The following is a 20,110-nucleotide window of genomic DNA, read 5'->3' as shown; positions in this document are numbered from 1 at the left end:
AAATAATTTGGTCATCTTAAAAAAATGTATTTACATAAGTAATTATCCAAGAAAAATGAAAGCATCTGTCCAAGCAAAGATTTGTTCATGAATGTTCTAATAGTAGCTTTATTTGTAATAGTCAAAAGTTTAAAGCAGCCCATGTCCATCCATGGGAAAATGTATAAGCAAATTGTGGTATACTCATAAAATGAAATACTGCTCAGCAGTTAAAGGTGTTGAAATATTGATAAATGCAACAACATGAATGAATCTCAAAAAATTTTGCCAAGTGAAAGAAGCAGGACAGAAAAAAAGTACATATGAGTACTGTATGATTCCATCTAGGTAAAAATCTAGAAAATGCAAAATAATCTATAGAGACATAAAGGATACAGTGTTTGCCTGGGAATGGGGGCCAGGAAAGGTGGGGGGAAAAGATTATACAAGGGCTTGAAGAAAGTACTGGGCACGATGGAGATGTTCAGTATCTTGATGATGATGGTTTAATGTGTCAAAATTTACCACATCGATATCATATTGTATGTTTACAGATAGCCAGAAAAGAGGATCTTGAATGTTATAACCACAAAGAAATGGTAATGTTCAGGTGCTATATATGCTATTCTGATTAGGTCATTATACAATATATGCATGTATGGAAACAACAAACTGTACCCCAGAGATATATATGATAAATTTTTTTTTAATTTTCAAAAATTATCAAAGTGTACACACAAAATATATAGCACTTATTGTATGTAAACTATAACTCAACAGAGCTGTTAGAAATGTGGTTTATAATATTACCAAGCATTTTGAATACTTCACAAGTTAACATTTGTCTCTAATCCCTATTTACTCATTTAATATCTCCTCAGTTTTCTCATAAGGAGACTGCTTTCTTGTTTCAACCATTCTCAAATCTACGTGTAAATTTAATTAATTGGCCACTGAAAAATGAAATACTGGTGATCCTCTTAGAACTATTCACACATAATTATAATGTAGAATTTTATTGAATGATAAGAACTCATGCCCTGTAGACAACACATTTTTTATTTTATGCATATATATGCACTGTCTTATTTTATAATAACAATAGAAATATTTTTCTTAAATTTAAACAGTCAATATGATTTTCAACATTCATTATATGAGACTGTAGCAGGGGGTCACCTTGCCACTCTGGGCTTTCTCTTTTCTGTCTTTTTGGTCATTCTGATTTCTTTGCCCAGAAGTGGTATCTAAGAGTGAAAATTCTTCGAAACGACCTAAACCATTTCCTCTCTTTCCCTTATTTTTTCTCTGCTGTGAACATAAGCCTTATTGCAAAGACCATTAATGAACAATTTTTTTTAATCCTACTTTCATCTAAGCATTGTTGATTCTTTCTCTCTTGCTGCCACACTGGCTGGCTCCAGCTGAAGAGGATCACAAGAAAACTTTTTTGTTTTTACCAATAAAGAGAATCTCTGAATCCTGCATGGACTTTGAACTGAAGTGCAAAATGAAATCAGTAATTAAGCACACAATTCAATTTATGATAACAATTTAGTTAAATGCTTATGATACTTGTAAACTAAGGACCCAGAGGTCTTTATTTTTTTTTATTTTTTATTTTTTAAATTTTATTTTGTCGATATACATTGTAGCTGATTATTGCTCCCCATCACCAAAACCTCCCTCCCTTCTCCCTCCCCCCTCCCCCCCAACAATGTCCTTTCTATTTGCTTGTCGTATCAACTTCAAGTAATTGTGGTTGTTATATCTTCTTCCCCCCCCCCCCCCGGTTTTGTGTGTGTGTGTGTGTGTGTGTGTGTGTGTGTGTGTGTGTGTGTGTGTGTGTGTGTGAATTTATATATTAATTTTTAGCTCCCACCAATAAGTGAGAACATGTGGTATTTCTCTTTCTGTGCCTGACTTGTTTCACTTAATATAATTCTCTCGGGGTCCATGCACCCTGAACGCACCCAATCTCGTCTGACCCAGAGGTCTTTAAATATTATACTGAAGATTTATGGCTCCACCATATCCCAAGATAGGAACTACAGAACACTTTTAAAACATATCTAGACATTTATTGTATATTAACTGGCCAGGTGCTCACACAAGCACACATTCCTGATAGACAACGGCTTCAAATGGACATAAATGTTCATAATTAAGAAGTTCAATTATCTTTTGAGAGGATTCATCAAAAGCAATGCTGTCCGAGACTTTTGTTCCTTGATTTCAATCCAATTAACTTCCAATTGACTTACACATGTCACAGGGAATTTCAAAAACATATTTCTTGATTTGGAAAAAAAGAATTCCCACTTGGTCATAGAAAAAGATTACAAATTCATATTTTATACTAAATTACTGACATTTTAGAAAAATAAAATCATATCTCAGCTGTTTTTTACCATTATTTTTTATATCTGTTGGCTATTTTGATTAAATAATTTATATAGTCTTAATCCTAAATATAACTGAAGATCCTCAAGCCATTTTGGTTCTCCTTGCTAATAAAGTTTGGTCCATGGACCAGCAGCATAGGTATCATCTGGGAGCTTCTTAAAAATGTAGAATCTTAGGCCCCACCCCATTTTTTACTTGAATCAAAATGTGCATTTTAACAAAGGTCCCTTTGAGATCTCTATGCACATAATAGTTTGAGAAGCACCTGCGGTAATATCTTTAGTCAAGTCTAGGCTTTGGTCGCAGAGCCCATTTTATCTTTAAATGTGCTTTTGAAATATATCTGCTCTTATTTTGTAGTTAACCCTTAGAGTACAATCTTATTTTCCTTATATCCAAGTTCTCCTGACTGCCTCACTTTTTTCCCCACGTATCCAAATGGAAATGGCTTATCTCCCTCTGATTTTTCTATAGCTTCAAAATGTTTAAAGCCTGGAATAAGAAGCACTTTCACCAGAGGTCATACTACACCCACATCTCAAATATTAGGGCAGATTGAGGTGATGGGCATTTGGAGGACACATCCCAGTTGTCCTGGGGATGCTGTTGCCATAATGGGGTTTTGGAAATCAAAGAGTTGTTGAGACATGCTAACCTAGAGAAACAACTTAATATATACTGAGTACTTTCCATGTACCATGCACAATTCTAATTGCATGTATTAATTAATGAACCATCAAATCTATATAGCTGACATTATTATCAATGTTTTACAGAGGCACATAGAGCTTAAACAACTATTCTAATACTACATAACTAGTAAGTGGCAGGAACTGGATTTAAACCAATTTGTCCAAATCCAGAGATCTAGTATTAACTACTCTGCTCTTTCTCTTACAATAGACAAATTTCCTATATCCAGTTTGTTCAGAAATAAGAAATAGCTTTACCATTACGAAGGCTATAGTATCTTCCATTTCTCACACTTATGCTAGAGAGAGGCTCTGCTAAGGAAGGTTGTGGTCACAAGATCTCATTAAAGATTTGATCTTGTCACATAAAATTATTTTTTTGTTAAACTTTTTGTTTTGAAATAATTTTAGATACACATTCAGTTGTAAGAATAATACAGAGAAATCCTGTGCACCTTTTACCCAGTTCCCCCCAATGGTATCATCTTGAAGAACTATTGTAAAATATCACAACCAAGATATTGACATTGATATAATCCACCTATTTTATTACAATTTCCCCCGTTTTCTTATATTCATTTGTTTGTGTGTTTGTCATGTGTAGGTTCATGTATCCACCACCAGAGTCAAGATATAGAACAGTTCTATAACCACAAGGATCCCTTGTGTTGCCATGTTGTAACCATACCCACTTCCCTCCGCAATCCACTTCTCCCTAACCCTAGCAATGTTATATAAATGGAATCATACCTGTCATAAACATCTGTGTACAGGCTTTTATGTGAACAGGAGTTTTCATTTCTCTGGGATAAATGGCTAAGACTGCAATTTCTGGGTCATATAGTAATTGTACATTTAGTTTTATAAGAAATTTTCAAACTGTTTTCTAGACCATTTTTAAATACAAATTAAATCCCCATATAAGTGAGTCAGTAGGTACTACTTGAGTACCTACCATGCACTTACAATAGATCTGGGGTCATGAAAATGTGCCTTGCAGATCTCTAACTTCAGGGAGCATAATTGTAGCACACCAAAATCCACTGCCACATTTGCACTGAAGCCATGCTTCCCATAAGCTGGTCCCAGTCAATGACTGGTGTGGCAGAGATACTAAGGCAGGCCCATTTCCGGAGACATGGGGCTCCTCTGATGGGCAACTTTGGCCCATGGATGCCATGATGACTTACTGAACTTTCATTAGAACTACATGGCAGTTTAAGATCACTGTACTTCTATTCGACCTTCATTCTCTCTCTCCTTTACTCCAGGTCAATCTAGCATCACAGCCCTCCCAGTCTCTCCCAGCTCCTTCTACATTTTCTCTCACAGGCATTTATCCTAATAAAATTCTCCCACATTTAATCCTGTCTTAACATCTGCTTCTCTGAGGACCTTAACAAGTACACAAGAGTGAGGCATCTTGGCCACTGCCTTCACTGAGCCTGCAGTTCAGTTGGGAAGTCAGTCTGTAATGACACTGTACATTACTGAAACTGAAGGGAGTTTGAGCAGAAAGGCTTCGGAGTCGGATATATCCTGTCCTACATATTTTTCATTTTTTGACCAGTAAGACCATCTATGCTTCTGAACCTGTTTGGTCATCTGTAAGATGAGAAAAATAAATCCTACCTGCCGGGGTTATCATCAGATATTAGTGCTGGTATACTAGTGTCTCAATAAATGGGCACTACTATTACTAATAGTGCACTGCTCAGAATGAAGGATGGAAAATAATTAAATACTCTCCATGCTATCCAGACAGAACATACAAGAGTGTAATGTCTTTAGAACAGTTTAGATGTTGATCTGAGGATGTGACAGTCTGGTTCCAGGAAACACACTGTATCCGGTATCCTAGTGAAGTATTAAATGGTAGCTCTTGTGCGAGAAATGTCTGAGTTACTAACAATAATAATGATACTAAAAATCACAAGAACTAAATTTAATAGAGTGATCAATATGTGCCAGACACCCTTAAAAGCAATTTATGTGCAGCGCCTTATGTAATCCTTACAACAACCTCATGATGTATATATGGGTAAAGAATCTGAGGATCAGCAGTTAAGTGACTTGCTCAGGATCACACAGACTCTAGCATGTAGTTGGACTCCAGTGCGTTTGAAACCTCCAAGTTCAACAAGTTGTCTGTGAGGTATTGACCTCAGAACAATTCTGAGCCTCTTGTTCCCCATCTGTATAATGAGGAAGAAAGTAAGACATACCTCACCAGAAAGTTGTGAGGCTTAAATGAGAAAATACGTGTGAAGCACTAGCACTATGTTCAATAAGTGAAAGATATGAGGAGTTTTCAAAAAGTCCATGGAAATATTAATACTATCTTTTAATTCCATTTTTCCATGAACTTTTTGAAGTACCCTTATATTACCATTATCATTTGTATTTCATGACACTCCCATCTTGTGTCACATAAACACTCAGCAAATCCAGGGAAATCTTAGTGAAAGCTCAGGTAGGTTCCACTGGTAGTAAAAATGCTGGGACTCCTCATACTGAGCTTACAGGTCTCAAAGGAATTTTCCCCTCCTCCACATGCTAAAGACACCACCATGTTCCCAGTCAGCCTGAATTCTGGCACCCCACAGGCCAAAACAACCAAAACCAAGTCTTTCCCTTTGTGGTCAGACGGAAGTGAAGTTTGGGGGAATCTTACTCCAAAAAGACAGACAGGCTAAGTTGAGTCCCATCGCAGAAATAGTCGTATGATCAAGTCAAAAAATGTAGAATACAGAAGATAAGACCACGTTCACACCTATTCCAAGAACCAAGTATATACCCTGTTAGGATGATGTATGCCAACGCAATTCGTGCCAAATATGTGCACACAGAGAGACACACACAAACACTCATCTTCACATACTTGCTCACAGACTAGGTCACAATTATTTTGTTACGTTGGAATTGTCCATTAACACATTTTTTTTCCCACTAAATATCTGACCATTTCCCCTTCATCAATCACTAACCTTGAATCACCCTCCCAAGACACCCTCCCACACACCAGACCTCCCGTTTCAGGAGCCCTGTTGCCAACACACAAACTCTTCCTTCCTCTACAAACTTGAGGCCTTCCCCCCTCAGACTCCTGACCCCTGCTGTTCCGCCTTCCTGATCCTGGGTCTTCCTCCCAGCCTCCCTACTCCCATCTGGGTTATCCTCCCGCCCCCTCCCCAATACTTGGCCATGCCCAGCCTCTTTCCTAATCCTGGATATGGATATCTCCATCACACCTCCTTTTCTCTAGCCACTTTGGATTAAACCCTGTCCTCTTTTTCTCATCCAGGCTGCAAATCTCCTATGCTAAGAGGTTATACAGTGACTAAGTCCTGGACAGAACTCCTCTTCCAACGGAGACAATAAATGATTGATAAGATAGTGTCATACTCCACTTCTTTTCCAGAGTCACTTAGCATGCCCACAGCCTTCTTTTAATTCTCCAAATAAGACAGAGGATTTACAGTTTTATGGACCCTGACCCCCCACACCAAACAAACAAAAAAACCCTGCAATTTTTAAATTAAACCAATATCTTAATTTTATTCATTAAAATACTTGATTATATAAAAGTAACTTGGAAAATGGAAATCTCGGCTTAGGGCCAAAGACAGGGCCTTCTGAGGGAGAAGGGGGCCTGGAATCAAGGGCCAACAGCAGATAAGTGCTGCTTGGTGGAGTCATGGGGAAAGGAGGCTTCAAAACTGCTTCAGAACTGGTTAATGGCTAGAACTCCTGGAGATCTCACAGGCAACCGCGGAGCAGGCAGCCCATTCAGCGCAGCGGGAGATGTTGATTTTCTTCGCGGGTCCTGGAGGATGCTCACAGGGGGTGGTCACACTGCAGGCGGCATAGGGCGGTGAGGGCTCCCTTTCGGCCTGCTCTCCTGGAAAGGCAGGGCTCAGGGCATCAACCTCCGGCAGCAAGGCGCGCCTAAGGCTGGCAGGGCTAGGAGTGGAGATGGAGCTCAGGCCTGAAAACTTATGGGGACGAGGAAGAGGAGCTCTGGCCAGAAAACTTAGTAGGGGAAGAGGAAGGGCTTCGGCTAGGAGACCTAGGGGAGGAGGTGAAAGAGGAGGAGGAGGTGGCACAGGAGGAGGAGGAGGTCTCACCATATTGCTCAGGGAAAGGAAAGAACCTACCAGGAGGTGAGGGTGAGGAGGCACGCATACGGACTGCATGCCAAGTAGGCTGAGAACCAAGGCTTGGGACCTGAGGATCAGGAGGGCTTGGGCTGCTCTGAAAAACCAGTCTTCTCCCAGCGGGAGAAGGATTCCCGCCAGCCGGCCCAGACAGAGAGTGGCGGCTGAGAAGGGCTGACCTTCGCTGGGTGGAGCGGCTCTGGAGGACAGGCCCTGGCGCCGTGCTGGTGCTGCTAAGAGTAAGGCCTGAACTTGCCGAGCGGCCACGGAGAGCAGGGCCTGGCGCAGATGGACATTGGCGTCGGACAGCAGATCCTGACCCGGATTCACCGCCGTGGGAAGCAGGGCCTGGCGGGCTGTCGCGGCTGGGGAGAGCAAGACCAGACTGGGATGCACCGCTGCGAGGAGCTGGACCTTTCGCAGATGGGCGGCGTCGGACAGCAGGGTCTGACCGGGTGGCGCGGACTTGGATGGCAGGGCCTGGTCCTGATGCACGTCTGCGGAGGGCAGGCCCTGCCGGGCTAGTAGTGCAGCTGTGGCGAGCAGCACCTGGATCAGATGCACGGTCGCGGAGGGCAGCGCCTGCCCCGTCTGCTTGACTGCGGAGGGCAGGCCCTGAGCGGGATGCGGGACTCTGCGGAGCAGTGGAAGGGAGGAGGCGGCGGCGGCGGCGGCTGCGGCGCCGAGACCTTGGAGAAGATGGCGGCGAAAGCCCAGAGGGCTGAGGCAGATGGCGCCCTGGAGGCTTCTGAGCCTGGGCAGGCTGCTGGCGGCAGGGCCGCTCCCTACGACGGCCGTTCCCGGGGCTCGGGTGCCCGCTGGCCTGGCCAGTCCCTTCCGGGGCTTGCCCGAGGGCGGCCTGGCCGTCCGTCTTGGGCACCACCTGTCTAAGCTCTGCGTGGGGACTACGGCGGCCTTGGGGGTCGGAGCGCCTCTTCGCCTGCACACAGGCCATGGACGGCAGCCCCGGGTCCTCATCGGCCATGGAAATGGCGGCGGAGACGGAGGCGGTGGAGGAACCTGCTGGGCTGCTCCGCAGGGAGACGCTGCCCGAGGGAGACACATCACTCCAGGCTGTGGGGACCGAGGCGACAGGATCGTGATTGCCGGTCCCACAGGCCTCGCCAGGGGCACAGGCGGCCTCGTCGTTCGGCTCTGCGGGTACCTCACCCTGCTGGAGCTTCTGCTCCTTCTGCCCGTGGGACCGGGTGGCCATAACGCCAGGTTCTCGCTCAGAGCGTGGCTGCTCGAATCACGGGAGGTAGAGCCACGGCCGTTGGGGTGAGGAGGGTGGGCGGGCACTGCCGAATCCTCGCCTCCGATTGGTGAGCCACATGTCACGTGACACCTCTCCCCGGAGCCATCCAACCCAGAGCCATCTGGCTTCAAACAGGAGGATGTGCTCCGCCCCTCGGTGGTCTGCCGTGACCCGGTCAAGAGTGGGAATTTCCCCTTTCTTAAACCCGGCCCCTGAGGGGGGGTGTGTTTCGGGGGAGGGTCGGGGGAGGGGGGGTGGGAGTCTCTCTGTAGGAATATTTGAGTCGCTCCAGATCAGCTTGTCAGCACCATTCCAGTGGCTCAATCTCAAGTGATAGCTTAGAAGAAATACCACGCTGACCCAGAGGCTATATCCCCTAGTCATGTGTCCCTTTTAGCATCTAGTCAGGACACTGTGCCCATGTGTGACCCCAGAAGGGACTCTCCAAGACTCGTCCAGGCATCTGGATGACACGATGCTGGGTCCGGTGGGTTTCAGGGTTGGAGAGAGGCCTGAAGGCAAGAAAAGGGAGGGGACCTGCTGCCTCCCTCAAGCCTCGCATGCCAGAGGGGGATTTAAAATATTCCAGTAAGAGGTTTCTCGCTGCCTTGACCCCTGAGGCACAGGCTGCAGGTTGCATAGGACTAAGGGTGATACTGTCCTTAAATATGCATAACATTTGCATGAGCTGCATGGAAATCCACAGGCGAATGTACATTCATTTATTTGGACTAGTCTCTAGTTTCTGTTGATATAAATATGCTGTGATGCACAGACTTGAAGTTTCATATTTGGACACTCATTTTTAGTCATCATTACTAACGGGTTGCATGTTCAGTACCCTAAACAGAAAAGCAAATGTAAGGAAACTAGCACCTAAATTCCCACATACCCACAGGCAGATAGGGGAAGTCTTTACTTATGTGTTGGTAGAAAGGCCATTCGTATATATTCCATATTTTCCATTGTCTTTGTTTTGTTTTATGAAATGGAATCGTTTTCTCCTTAGATATTGTTTTGTAACCTGCTTTTGAAAGTCCAAACACTCTTTCCACGTCAATAAATACACTTCCACAAGCCGTTTTTAACTACAAAACATTCCATTTAGAGAAGAAGCTTACAGTTTCAAACATTCCAATACTGACCAGCTTTTATGGTGTTTCCAACTTTTCACTACCTATTACCATCACTATGAGGCACATCGTTCTTACTAAAAAAGTTGTTCACCTCTTCAATCATCTTGTTGTGGATAAATTCCCAGGACAGGAAATTCTTGGTGCAGGCCATGCACATTTGTGGTTCCCTGATTAAAATATCAGCAAGACGCTCTCCTGAAAGTCACTGTTATAACAATTTTGCAGAATGAAATGGGATGTTGACTGGACTGGCTGAGCAACCAGAGTGAAACAACACAAAATGGAATGAGACGGTGTTTGGAATGTCAAACAATATGGAATGGAAAATGGATTTGAAATGGAATGCAGAACGGGATGAAATGGAGACTGATTGCAGCGGAAACTGGAATGAAATAGAGGATGGAATATGGACTTGAATAGGATATGGAATGGAAAATTGAATGGGATGGCAATTGAATGGAATATAATGGGAAAATGGAATGGAAAGGAGAATGGAAATAATTATGGCGTGTGGAATAAAAATACACGTAGACATTGTACAAGTTACATTATAAAAGGAATGAAATATAAAGCAAAATAAAATATTTTTCAAAATAGGAGGAAGGAAAAATTAAATAGGAAGGAATATAGAGTATGGACAGAATATGCAATGATGCATTGACATGAAATCAATGGACTATGAAAGATCCACTAAAAATGTAAAGTACCGGGATGGAATAGAAACTAATGGGATGAAATTTGGAATGAGAATTCAAGGTTATGAAGGATGAAATAGACAATTAATAAAACTGAAATGGAACGGACTATGGAAAATGAAAAAAATACTGATGAAATAGAGGATTACTTAAATGAAGAATACATGAATAGAATGTGTTCAAGTCATCGACTACTCCAAAACTTAGTCTTGTGGAACAATGGCCACGTGATTATGCTCATGCACTCTGTGCGGCTAGAATTCCCACAGGGTAGAGCCGGGGGATGGCTTGTCTGCTCCACGATGTCGGTATCTGAGGACTCAGCTGGGAAAGCTTGAATGGCTGTGAGGCCAGGGAGGAGGGAGAGCAATCAGCGATGGCTCCTAGACTGCAGCCATAGTATCCGGGTGGATGGTGGCACTGCTTCCTGGAATAGGGAAGACTTGCTCGGCCAAGGAGCAGATTGGATAGACAGTGGGAATCGGTGATTCTGTTGTGAACTTGTTGGCCACTACTTATCTCATAGATGTCCTGTTAATCCTACAGGTCAACTTGAACTAGTTCCGTGGATCCAGTTTTCCTCAGGTCGGGGGTGGGGGAGATGTCCTTTCAGTTTTCATTCTGGGATCTTTCTTTTTGTCCTCTCTGAAATCACGCTGGGCCTTAGCCATGACCTCTGACTTAGGAATAACTCCAATGTCTACAGATCATCCCTGCCCCTCTTTTTTTTATATTTTATTTTTTAAATTTTATTTTATTTTGTCAGTATACAACGTGGTTGATTATTGTGGCCCATTACCGAAACCTCCCCCCACCCCCCCCCAACAACCTCATATCTGTTCGCTTGTCCTATCAACTTCAAGGAATTGTAATTGTTGTGTCTTCTTCCCTCACCCCCCCCCATTTTTTGTGTGTATTTATTTATGTATTTTTCGCTCCCACTAATAAGTGAGAACATGTGATATTTCTCTTTCTGTGCCTGACTCATTTCGTGCCCCTCTTTTAAAAGAGTATTTTCCTTATGGACTGGCTATCCTCTCACGTCTCCAACTTTCTTCTATGGAAGCCCCTCTCTTGAACTCCACAGGTGTGCTTTCAGCACCCTGTCCTTTCTCTTTCCCACAGCTCCTGTTTAGAGGGAGTGTATATGTATGTATGTATTTATTTGCTCATGGAAAATCATAGAAGGGTGAGTTTTGTTCTCATACTTTGCTTTATGAATGTTTTCAATGAGCATAGGTCACTATTACGTTCCTAAAAATACAGCTATTTGCACTTTGGAAAACAGCTACCTTTAAATGTTTAATTTCGATGTAAGCTGTTGTAGAAAACCAGGCTCTCTCTCTCACATGCTACCACATGGGGTTCTACATTCATAGCATCTGGCCAGCTGGATATTTCACAATACATAGAAAAAAAGGTCACAATCATGAAATCCATTTGATGCTACAATTCCCGTTTTGGGTATTAATCCTAAAAAAATAGTCATATATAACCACAATGTTATACACTCAAAGGTGATTGTCATGGTGTCATTTACTTTTTAAAAATTTGAAACAACCTAAATTTCCAGCAGGACTGCACGTCCATACCATATACTTAAGCAGATTTTATAGGATGTTTTTGAAGAACAGTCAATGCCATTGGAAAATGGCTGTGTTATACAAATAAAAAACATTATGTACTGAACATACTGGTGCATATTTACATCTAATTATCCATCTATCTCCCTTATCTACCCATCTTTTTATATCTACCTAGCTTTCTACATACTTACAAAAGAAGGAAATCCTGCCATTTGCAAAAACATGGACGAACCTTGATGACATTATGTCAAGTAAAATAAGCCAGGCACAGAGAGACAAATACTGCATGCTCTCACTTGCATGTGGAATATAAATGGGGGGGGGGGAGTCAAATCCACAGTATCGGAGAGGAGAATGGTGGTAACCAGGGGCTGGAAAGTGGGGGGAAAGGGAAATATTGGTCAAAGGATACACTTTCACTTACAAGATAAATAAGTCCTGGAGACCTAATGTACAGCATGGTGACTACTGTTGGGGCGTTGAGGCCACACACCTCCTCCCGGGGCAGAGAACTAGCCACGACCCCACCCACATACGCCTATGTAATCTGTTGAAAACATTCGCCTGGACAGGAGAAATAAAGATGGCACCTGACAGAAGCCGCCAGGGAGTGGACAAGGAAAGACATAGTTTAAAATTGTTGGATAAAAGATATTTCCGCACTCGTGCTCACCGCGTGATTGCAATAGCAAAGCATTAGAGCAAGTGCATGCTCACATGACCTTTAAGATGATAGGTTGAAGTTAGGAAATCCCCTTGACGGAACCCGTGCCACGTCTGAGTGTCTCTCTGTGGGCTGAATAGGCAGGCAGCATACTCACCTTCCTCCCGGGCTCTCCTGGCCACTAGGGTGGCAGGAGTAATCCTACCGGTTCCCTCTCTTGCTCATCCCATGGCGGGGGGATAAAAGGGGCTACTGGGAGGTTTGGGGCCTGCCACCCTTGAGCCCCCAGAGACTACATTAATAATAATGTATTGCATACTGGAAATCTGCTAAAAGAGTAGATCTCAAGTATTCTCATCACACACACACACAATGGTACCTCTGTGAGGTGATGGATATGGATATGCTAATTAGGTGGACTGTGGTGATCATTGCACAGTTTATACACATACCAAAACATCACATTGTACACCCAAAATATATGCAATTTTATTTGTCAGTCATTCCTCAATAAAACTGGTGGTGAGGGAAGGGGACAGGAATCTCATTCACTGTAGAGCAGCGGTTCTCATTCAGGGGCATTTTGTCCCCAAGGAGATACTTGGCTCTGTTTGGAGACATTTTTGTTTGTCACAACTGGGGAAAGCGGAAGTGCTACTGTCCTCCAATGGATCAAGGCTATGGATACTGCTTAACCCCCTGAATGCGCAAGGAAGCCTCCTACAACAAAGAATTATCTGGTCCAAAATGTCAACAGTGTCAAGGTTGACAAGCCCTGCGACAGAGCATTTAGATAATTCAGAAAAGTTTGAAACAAAATTTAAATCACAAGCAATTCTACCAGTGATCAATAACTATTGTTAAAAGTTTGATATGTGTACGTGTTAAAGTTTCTGTGACAATTTTGTATTTTATGATCACCGCAAGAGTATGTTTGAGGCAAACTACTTCATTTTAAAGGCCAATTCTTCCTCCCCAATCTACAAAGGTTTTTCAAATATTAAACATATCAGTCTTTGCTTAGGAGATGATGTTCCTCAAGATTTGTAATTTCAGCTCATTTACCTGAAGGGATACACCATCAGTACCGATCCACCATCATTTATCTCCTGATTTTCACCTTTCCGATCAGAGGTTTCATTTCCAAGTATTTATATATTTGCTTAAAGTAGAGAAAAGCTGTGCCTCAAAACAGAATCTGTCTAATATATAAAGGGCTGTGTGGTTGACTAAGCAGGTCGTAGCAATCCCATCACCCCTCTGGTGATTGGGTTTGGAATGGGCACTTCCCAGTTCTAGGCCATGAGATACGGATGCATGCCTACTTGGAGTCTTTGGAGAAAGATTTCTCAGCTCTTAAAGAAGTAAAAGAGACACAATAGATTGTTGTTGGGAAAACAGAATAGTTTAATCAGGCCCCCTCACCTCAGGTCCAGTTGGGTGTGGTGCAGTATATTCTCTGTAAACAAATTGTGTGTGTGGGTGGAGTTAGTGCTCAAGCTGGCCAATGTATCTTTTTAGTTTTGTTGCTATTCTCGTGTGTTCTTTAGAGTTGTGTGGAGCAAGGGCCCTGAACTGCTGGCGGACAGAGAGCTCATGTCTCATGTTTACTTTGCAGGCAGCTGCTCAGTTTTTCTTTGGACTTCCTGGTAGCAGTTGAATTTTGAGTTTCTCTTTGGACTGCCTAGCTCCTAGACATGTGTGTGCAGAAATAAAGACTATTCTTTCTTCAACCAAGGCTCCAAGGACCTTTCTTCTGGTTGCCTAGCTCATAAACCTGCGTGTGAAGGGTTGGTGACCCAGTCTGGACAAGGGCTTCAGGGGATGTGAGCTCCAGACCCAGCCCTAACTCTACAATTGTTCACACACAAAAAAATCTAAAAGGATGTATATATCTAGTATTATAATTAACAAATGTATTTAGCATGATGTTGCTAGATACACGGTCAGTATTGCAAAACTCAACTAGATGTCTATATCCTAACGTTAAAATTATGAAGAGAAAAAAATATTTAATGCCATTTATTATAGCATCAGAAAACATCAGACACCTAGGAAGAAACCTAACAAAAGATTCCCAAGATCTCTGCCCAGAAGTCTGCATAATAATTCTGAGAGATATAAAATAAAGACCTACATAAATCAGAGATATATCGTGTTTATGGATTGGATGAGGATATTATGAAAGTAAACTGACGAGGGAATTTCAATGAAAATGAGCTATGGATACCATGAAATCCAAGTCAAATTCCCAGCATTTTTCTAAAAATGGAAATGGGCATGCTGCTTCTAAATTATAAAAGGCTATCAAAGATCAAAGAAGAGCCAAAGCCTTCGAAAACAAGAAGTCTTTTCAGGACTTTCACAGCCGGACAACAAGATCAACTGTGAAGGTCTGATAATTAAGATGGTGTGGTACATGCACAGGAACAGACAAATAGGCCAATGGAGCAAAGACAAGGGTCACGGACGGACTCACATATATCTGGTTGCCCATTTACAACAAACGTGCCACCACAGTAGTCTGGGAAAAGGATAGTGTTTTAAGTAAGTCGAGCTGGACTAAATGGAAATCCATCCGTATGGGAAAAAAAGCTAACTTTTGGCCCTTACTGACGCCATATGCAAAAATTAATTCCAGAAGTTAAGGCTTCTACTAAATAACGTATAAGTGTAACTCTACAACCTTGAGGTAGACACAGATATCTGAAGCAGGCCATAAGGACACTGATGACAAAGGAAAACATTGGTAATTTGAACTTTTTCAAAAGTAAGGATGTGTGTTCATCGAGACACATGTAGAGACCGAAAAGATAAAGCTTGGGATGGGAGAAAGATATTTGTAATATGTATATTCCACAAATGTCTTATGGGCAGAATATAACACCTCCCAAAATTAAGAAGAAAAAAGAATAAAGCAATGGAAAATTGGCAAAATATTTGAACAGAAACGTCACAAAATAGGGCATCTAACCAACTGACCAATAAACCAACAGCTGTTCAATCTCAGTCACTAGGAACATGCAAGTTAAAATCCCAGTGAGATATCACCAAACATCTACCAGAATAGCCAAGACAAGTAACAATATCCAGGGTCGCTGAGGATATGCAGGAACCCTCTACTGCCGGTGGGAGTATGAATTGGTACCAGCACTTTGAAAAACTGTTCGGCACTTTCTATTAGAGCTGAACATGTGCATTTTCTATGACCCAGCAATTCTATCTGTGTTAGTTGTCTATTCCTGCATCATAACAAACTACCACATCTTAGTGGCTTTGAAACAATGAGTACTTATCAGCTCGCAGTTCTGTAGGTCAGAAATCCGTAGGTGGCATGAATTTGTTCTCCGCTTGGTGTATCACAAGGTGAAATCAGGTGTTGGCCAGGCCGTGTTTCTCAGAGGAGACTCTGAGGAGGAATCCAATTCTAAGCTCATTCAGGTTACTGGCAGAATTCAGTCACACTCTCAGCTCCTGGAGGTGGCCCACACAGCTCCTTGTCACTTCGAACCCCCCGTACACCCTCTCATGCTTGAGTCGCTCAGGAAGGGCCCAGGTCATATTAAGGGTTCACTTGATTAGCCCTGGCCCACCCAAGATAACCTCCTTATTGGAAGATCCACTGATTGGGACCTTAATACATCTGCAAAATATCTTTTCCCATAGAGCGTAATATAACCACAGGAGAGATATCTCATCCTCTCATCCATATTTACAGGCTCTTCTCCCTCTCAACGTGAGGGGGTTATACAAGGTCAAAGGTCATTAGGAGGCATCTTAGAATTCTCCCTACCGCAATTCTCCTGCCCTCTGACCCCCAGGGATCCAGTCGGTCCCACAAACAAAATACATTCCCCGCCATCTCATGGTCTCCAAATTTCACATCGTTTTACAGCATCAGCTCACTTGCAAAAGCTTGTTTGAATCTCTTTGTTTGAATCAATTCAAAGTCCAAAATCTCACCATCTTGACCATCTAAACCAGGCATGCCTGAGGTCCCTAGGTATGATCGATCCACCCAGTGTAACTCCTGGGACACAATCCCTCTCCAACTTTGGACAGTTGACCCTAAAGCGACAAGCTGTCTTCCCTAACACTCCCACATACAATGATGGGATGGGCATAGGATAACAGCTCTAAACATTCTGGTTCAATAATGGGGGAAGGAGAGATGGAAGGTAGAAAGGAGTTAGAGTTTTTAAGCAGATTGGAAATTCAGCCGGGAAAACACCAGCCAGAATTCTCCAATAAAGTTTCAAAGCCTGGAACAATCCTCGGTGCCTCTCGGCTCTGTCTTTGGGCCCTTGGTTCTTCCCTCTGACTCATCCTTCCTTTTTCATGAAAGGTAGCAGGTATTTGCAGCTGAGTAGTCATATCAGCCTGCTCTCTGCCGGCAGAATCTTAGGGGTCCAACAGCCTCTTTTCGTTTTGTACTCTCTCTTTCCCTTTACGTCCCAGCTGGCAGTATTTCCGCTGCTCCAAGTTTCTCGAGAACCTTGTGGGACATGAGTGGATTTCACTGGCATTCACTCTATTACACAAAATCCCCATCCATAAATTTGTTCAGCGTAAACCCTTCTTTATTTGGGGTTCCTGCTGAGATGACTGAGGGACAGCAGCCTGAAGCTTCCCAGAGGCCTGCCGGTATACTGAAAGAAATCTGTGAGACGCACCTTTAGTCTTTTGAAGGGGGTTCTTGTGGGACTAAACTTTTGCTGTTTCTGAGCTTTCAGCAGAAGTTTGCACAGCCAAACTTGCTTTCTTCCTATGCCACTCTCAGAAGCGATCTCTTAATTTTAGCCGGCTTTCCCCCATCTAGATAGCCTGAAAACTCCCCACATCATCAAGTCCTGGTTCCTTTTGTTTAACAGTTCTTCCCACAGTTTATCTTACTCCTCTCACATTCTACTCTAAGCAGCAAGAAGAAACCAGGTCACTCCTTCCACACTTTGCTGGGACGTCTCTTCAGCTGTATATCCAGGTTCATCATTTAGAAGTTCAGCTTTCCATACAGCTGTGGGATGCAATCCTGCTAAGCGTTCTGCCACCATATATCGGAGATCTTCCCCCCTATAGTTTCCAACAGCGTGTTCCTCACTTCTTTTGGAGCCCTCACAGTCTGAAACCTCCAAGTCCAGATTGTTTTAAAAGTCTGTTAACAGTCTTCGAGTGTGGTGTTATAACACCAAGGTCAAGGGTGCAGATCTCAGTACCAGCCAGCCGCCAGAAAAAGAAAAACGACGACAACAACAAACCCCAGTCATTTTGGCTTTCTTTGAGGCAATTTAGGATTTTCATAAAATTCTCCTATTGCTTGAGAGCCCCCGCCAGCAGAGTTTTTAAATTCCAGATTTGTATTAACAGTCTGCTCAAGATAATCTAGGTTTTTGCTATATGCTCCCAAATTTTGGCTAGCCTCCACCCACTGCCTTCACCATATATCCAAGCGTGTCGTTTATATTTTCTTCTTTCCACAAAACTGCAGACAACGATCTTGTTAAACTTTCTGCCACTAAATAGCAGGGATCCCCTGCCTCCAGTGGACAATAACATGTTCCTCCATCCTTCTGAACCCTCACCAGCAGTGTCCTCAGAGGCCAGATTTCTACTAACAGTCTGTCCAAGGCAATTAAGGCCTTTTACAAGGCTGCTTAGGCTTTCTCTATCACGCACCTCACAATTCTTCCAGCCTTCACCCACTGCCCAGTTCGAGCCACACCCACATTTTGGGGTGTTTGCCATGGCAGAACCCCGCATCTAGGCATCAAAATCGGTGTTGGTTTTCTTCTGGTGTGGGACAAATTACCACACTCCTAGCAGCTGAAACCAACACTCATTTATTAGCTCACAGTCGTGTAGGTGAGAAGACAGTGCACAGCGTGACTGGCTTCCCTGCTCAGGGTCTCATAGGGTGGGATGGTGTTGGACTTGCTGTGTTCCTTTCTGGAGGCTCTGGGGAAGAAGCCCTTCCAGACCCATCCACGTCGTCAGCTGAATTCAGTTCCCTGCAGCTGGGGGCCGAGGCCCCCTTTCTCTTTCTGGCTGTCAGCTGGGGCAGCACTCATCTCCTAGATGCCACTTGCAGTTCCTTGCCATGTGGTCCCCTCCAAATGCTCTCTCTTGCTTCACATCTCTCTTTCAGCAGAGACCTGGGTTCTTCTAAATGCTCACAGGATTAGGTCTGGCCCATCTATCTTAAGGGCAACTGATCTGTGATCTTAATTACATTTGCAAAATCGTTTTTGCCCTAAAAGTAATATAATCGTGGGAGTGATATCTTGTCACATGCACAGGTTCCATCCCGACACAATGGCAGGAGATTATAAGACGACAAGGGTCATTGAGAGTCATCATAAAATTCTGGCTATCATGCGATCCAAGTATATATGCAACAGAGATGCATAAACATGTTCTCCAAAAGACATGAATAAAAACGTTCACTGCTTCACTGTTGATGGTAGTCACAATCTGAATGTCTATCAACAGTTGAACAAACAGATAAATTGTCGTATATCCATATAACAGAATACTACATGGCAATGAAACAAGCACCTATCCTTACATGCAACAACATGGGTAGACCTCAAAATCAGAGTATTGAGCAAAAGAAGCCAGGTAAAAAAGAAAATGTCCATAATATATAATTCTGTTTGTGTAAGGTTCAAAAACAGGCAAAAACATTTTTATAGTGACATAGGTCAAAATAGTGGTTAACTTTTAGATGGGGACACAACACACTATTCCAGGATGCCAGTCATGTTCTATATCCTGGGCTTGGTGGCAGTTACATGCCTGTGCTCACTTTGTAAAATGTCATCCATTTGTGGTCTTTTAAGATTTGTGCACTCTTCTCTTTGTATGTTGTACTTTAATAAAAGAAGATTTAGCAAAAATTTTAAGAATGGGTAAAACATAAGAAGAATTGAAAGAAACACCCCAAATTCCTTATTTCAAGTCTAAAATCCCAAATGCTGTGAAAACCGATTATTTTTCCCAGCTCATTTGTCCACAAAACTAAAAAAAATGAGGCGGCTTGGAGTCTTTCTTTATCCTTCCGGCATGAATATTTATGTTTTTCTGAAGAGATATTATTTTATTAGATTCAGCATTGCTATTCCAGACCCTGCAATGGTTCTTATGTACAGTATGGTATATGGAGTCTGAAAATTGATCTGAAGAGATTCAGATAAGGGACTGTGGATGGATGGTAGCAGAACACTTTAACATTGTTTTGCCAGCCAAAGACAGATTAAGTAAACGAGAACTAAGACTGAAGAGAGTTTACCAGTCGTGGATTAAGTTACTTGAAGTATTTTTTTCCCCCAGCATTTCAGATGATAGGGTTTTTCTCCTTTGACCTATTGATATGATGGATTGTTAAAATAGTCAAATATTTCCTTATATTACACCATCCTCTCCTTACAGATAAAGAATTAAATCTATATCCATAAGTGAGATAGATCCATATTTCTGTGTGCGTGCACATATGTGTGTGCGTGCATGTGTGTGCGCTTGTGGGCTTTTGCGCATGCACTGT

At 42.8% G+C, this 20,110-nt stretch overlaps 1 protein-coding gene across 1 annotated transcript; it reads right to left on the bottom strand.

The window, feature by feature from the left end:
• Positions 1–6,811: 6,811 nt before the first annotated feature.
• On the bottom strand, positions 6,812–8,450 carry LOC134368039 (EZH inhibitory protein-like). Its single transcript, XM_063084652.1, has 2 exons — positions 7,103–8,450; positions 6,812–7,065 (listed from the first exon to the last, which is right to left on the bottom strand). The coding sequence occupies exons 1-2, from the start codon at positions 8,448–8,450 to the stop codon at positions 6,812–6,814; spliced, it is 1,602 nt and encodes a 533-aa protein (XP_062940722.1).
• Between the last annotated feature and the right edge of the window lie 11,660 nt (positions 8,451–20,110).

This window comes from Cynocephalus volans, chromosome X, assembly GCF_027409185.1.
Source record: "Cynocephalus volans isolate mCynVol1 chromosome X, mCynVol1.pri, whole genome shotgun sequence".
Classification (NCBI taxonomy): domain Eukaryota; kingdom Metazoa; phylum Chordata; class Mammalia; order Dermoptera; family Cynocephalidae; genus Cynocephalus; species Cynocephalus volans.
This window is presented reverse-complemented; position numbering and strand designations above follow the sequence as displayed.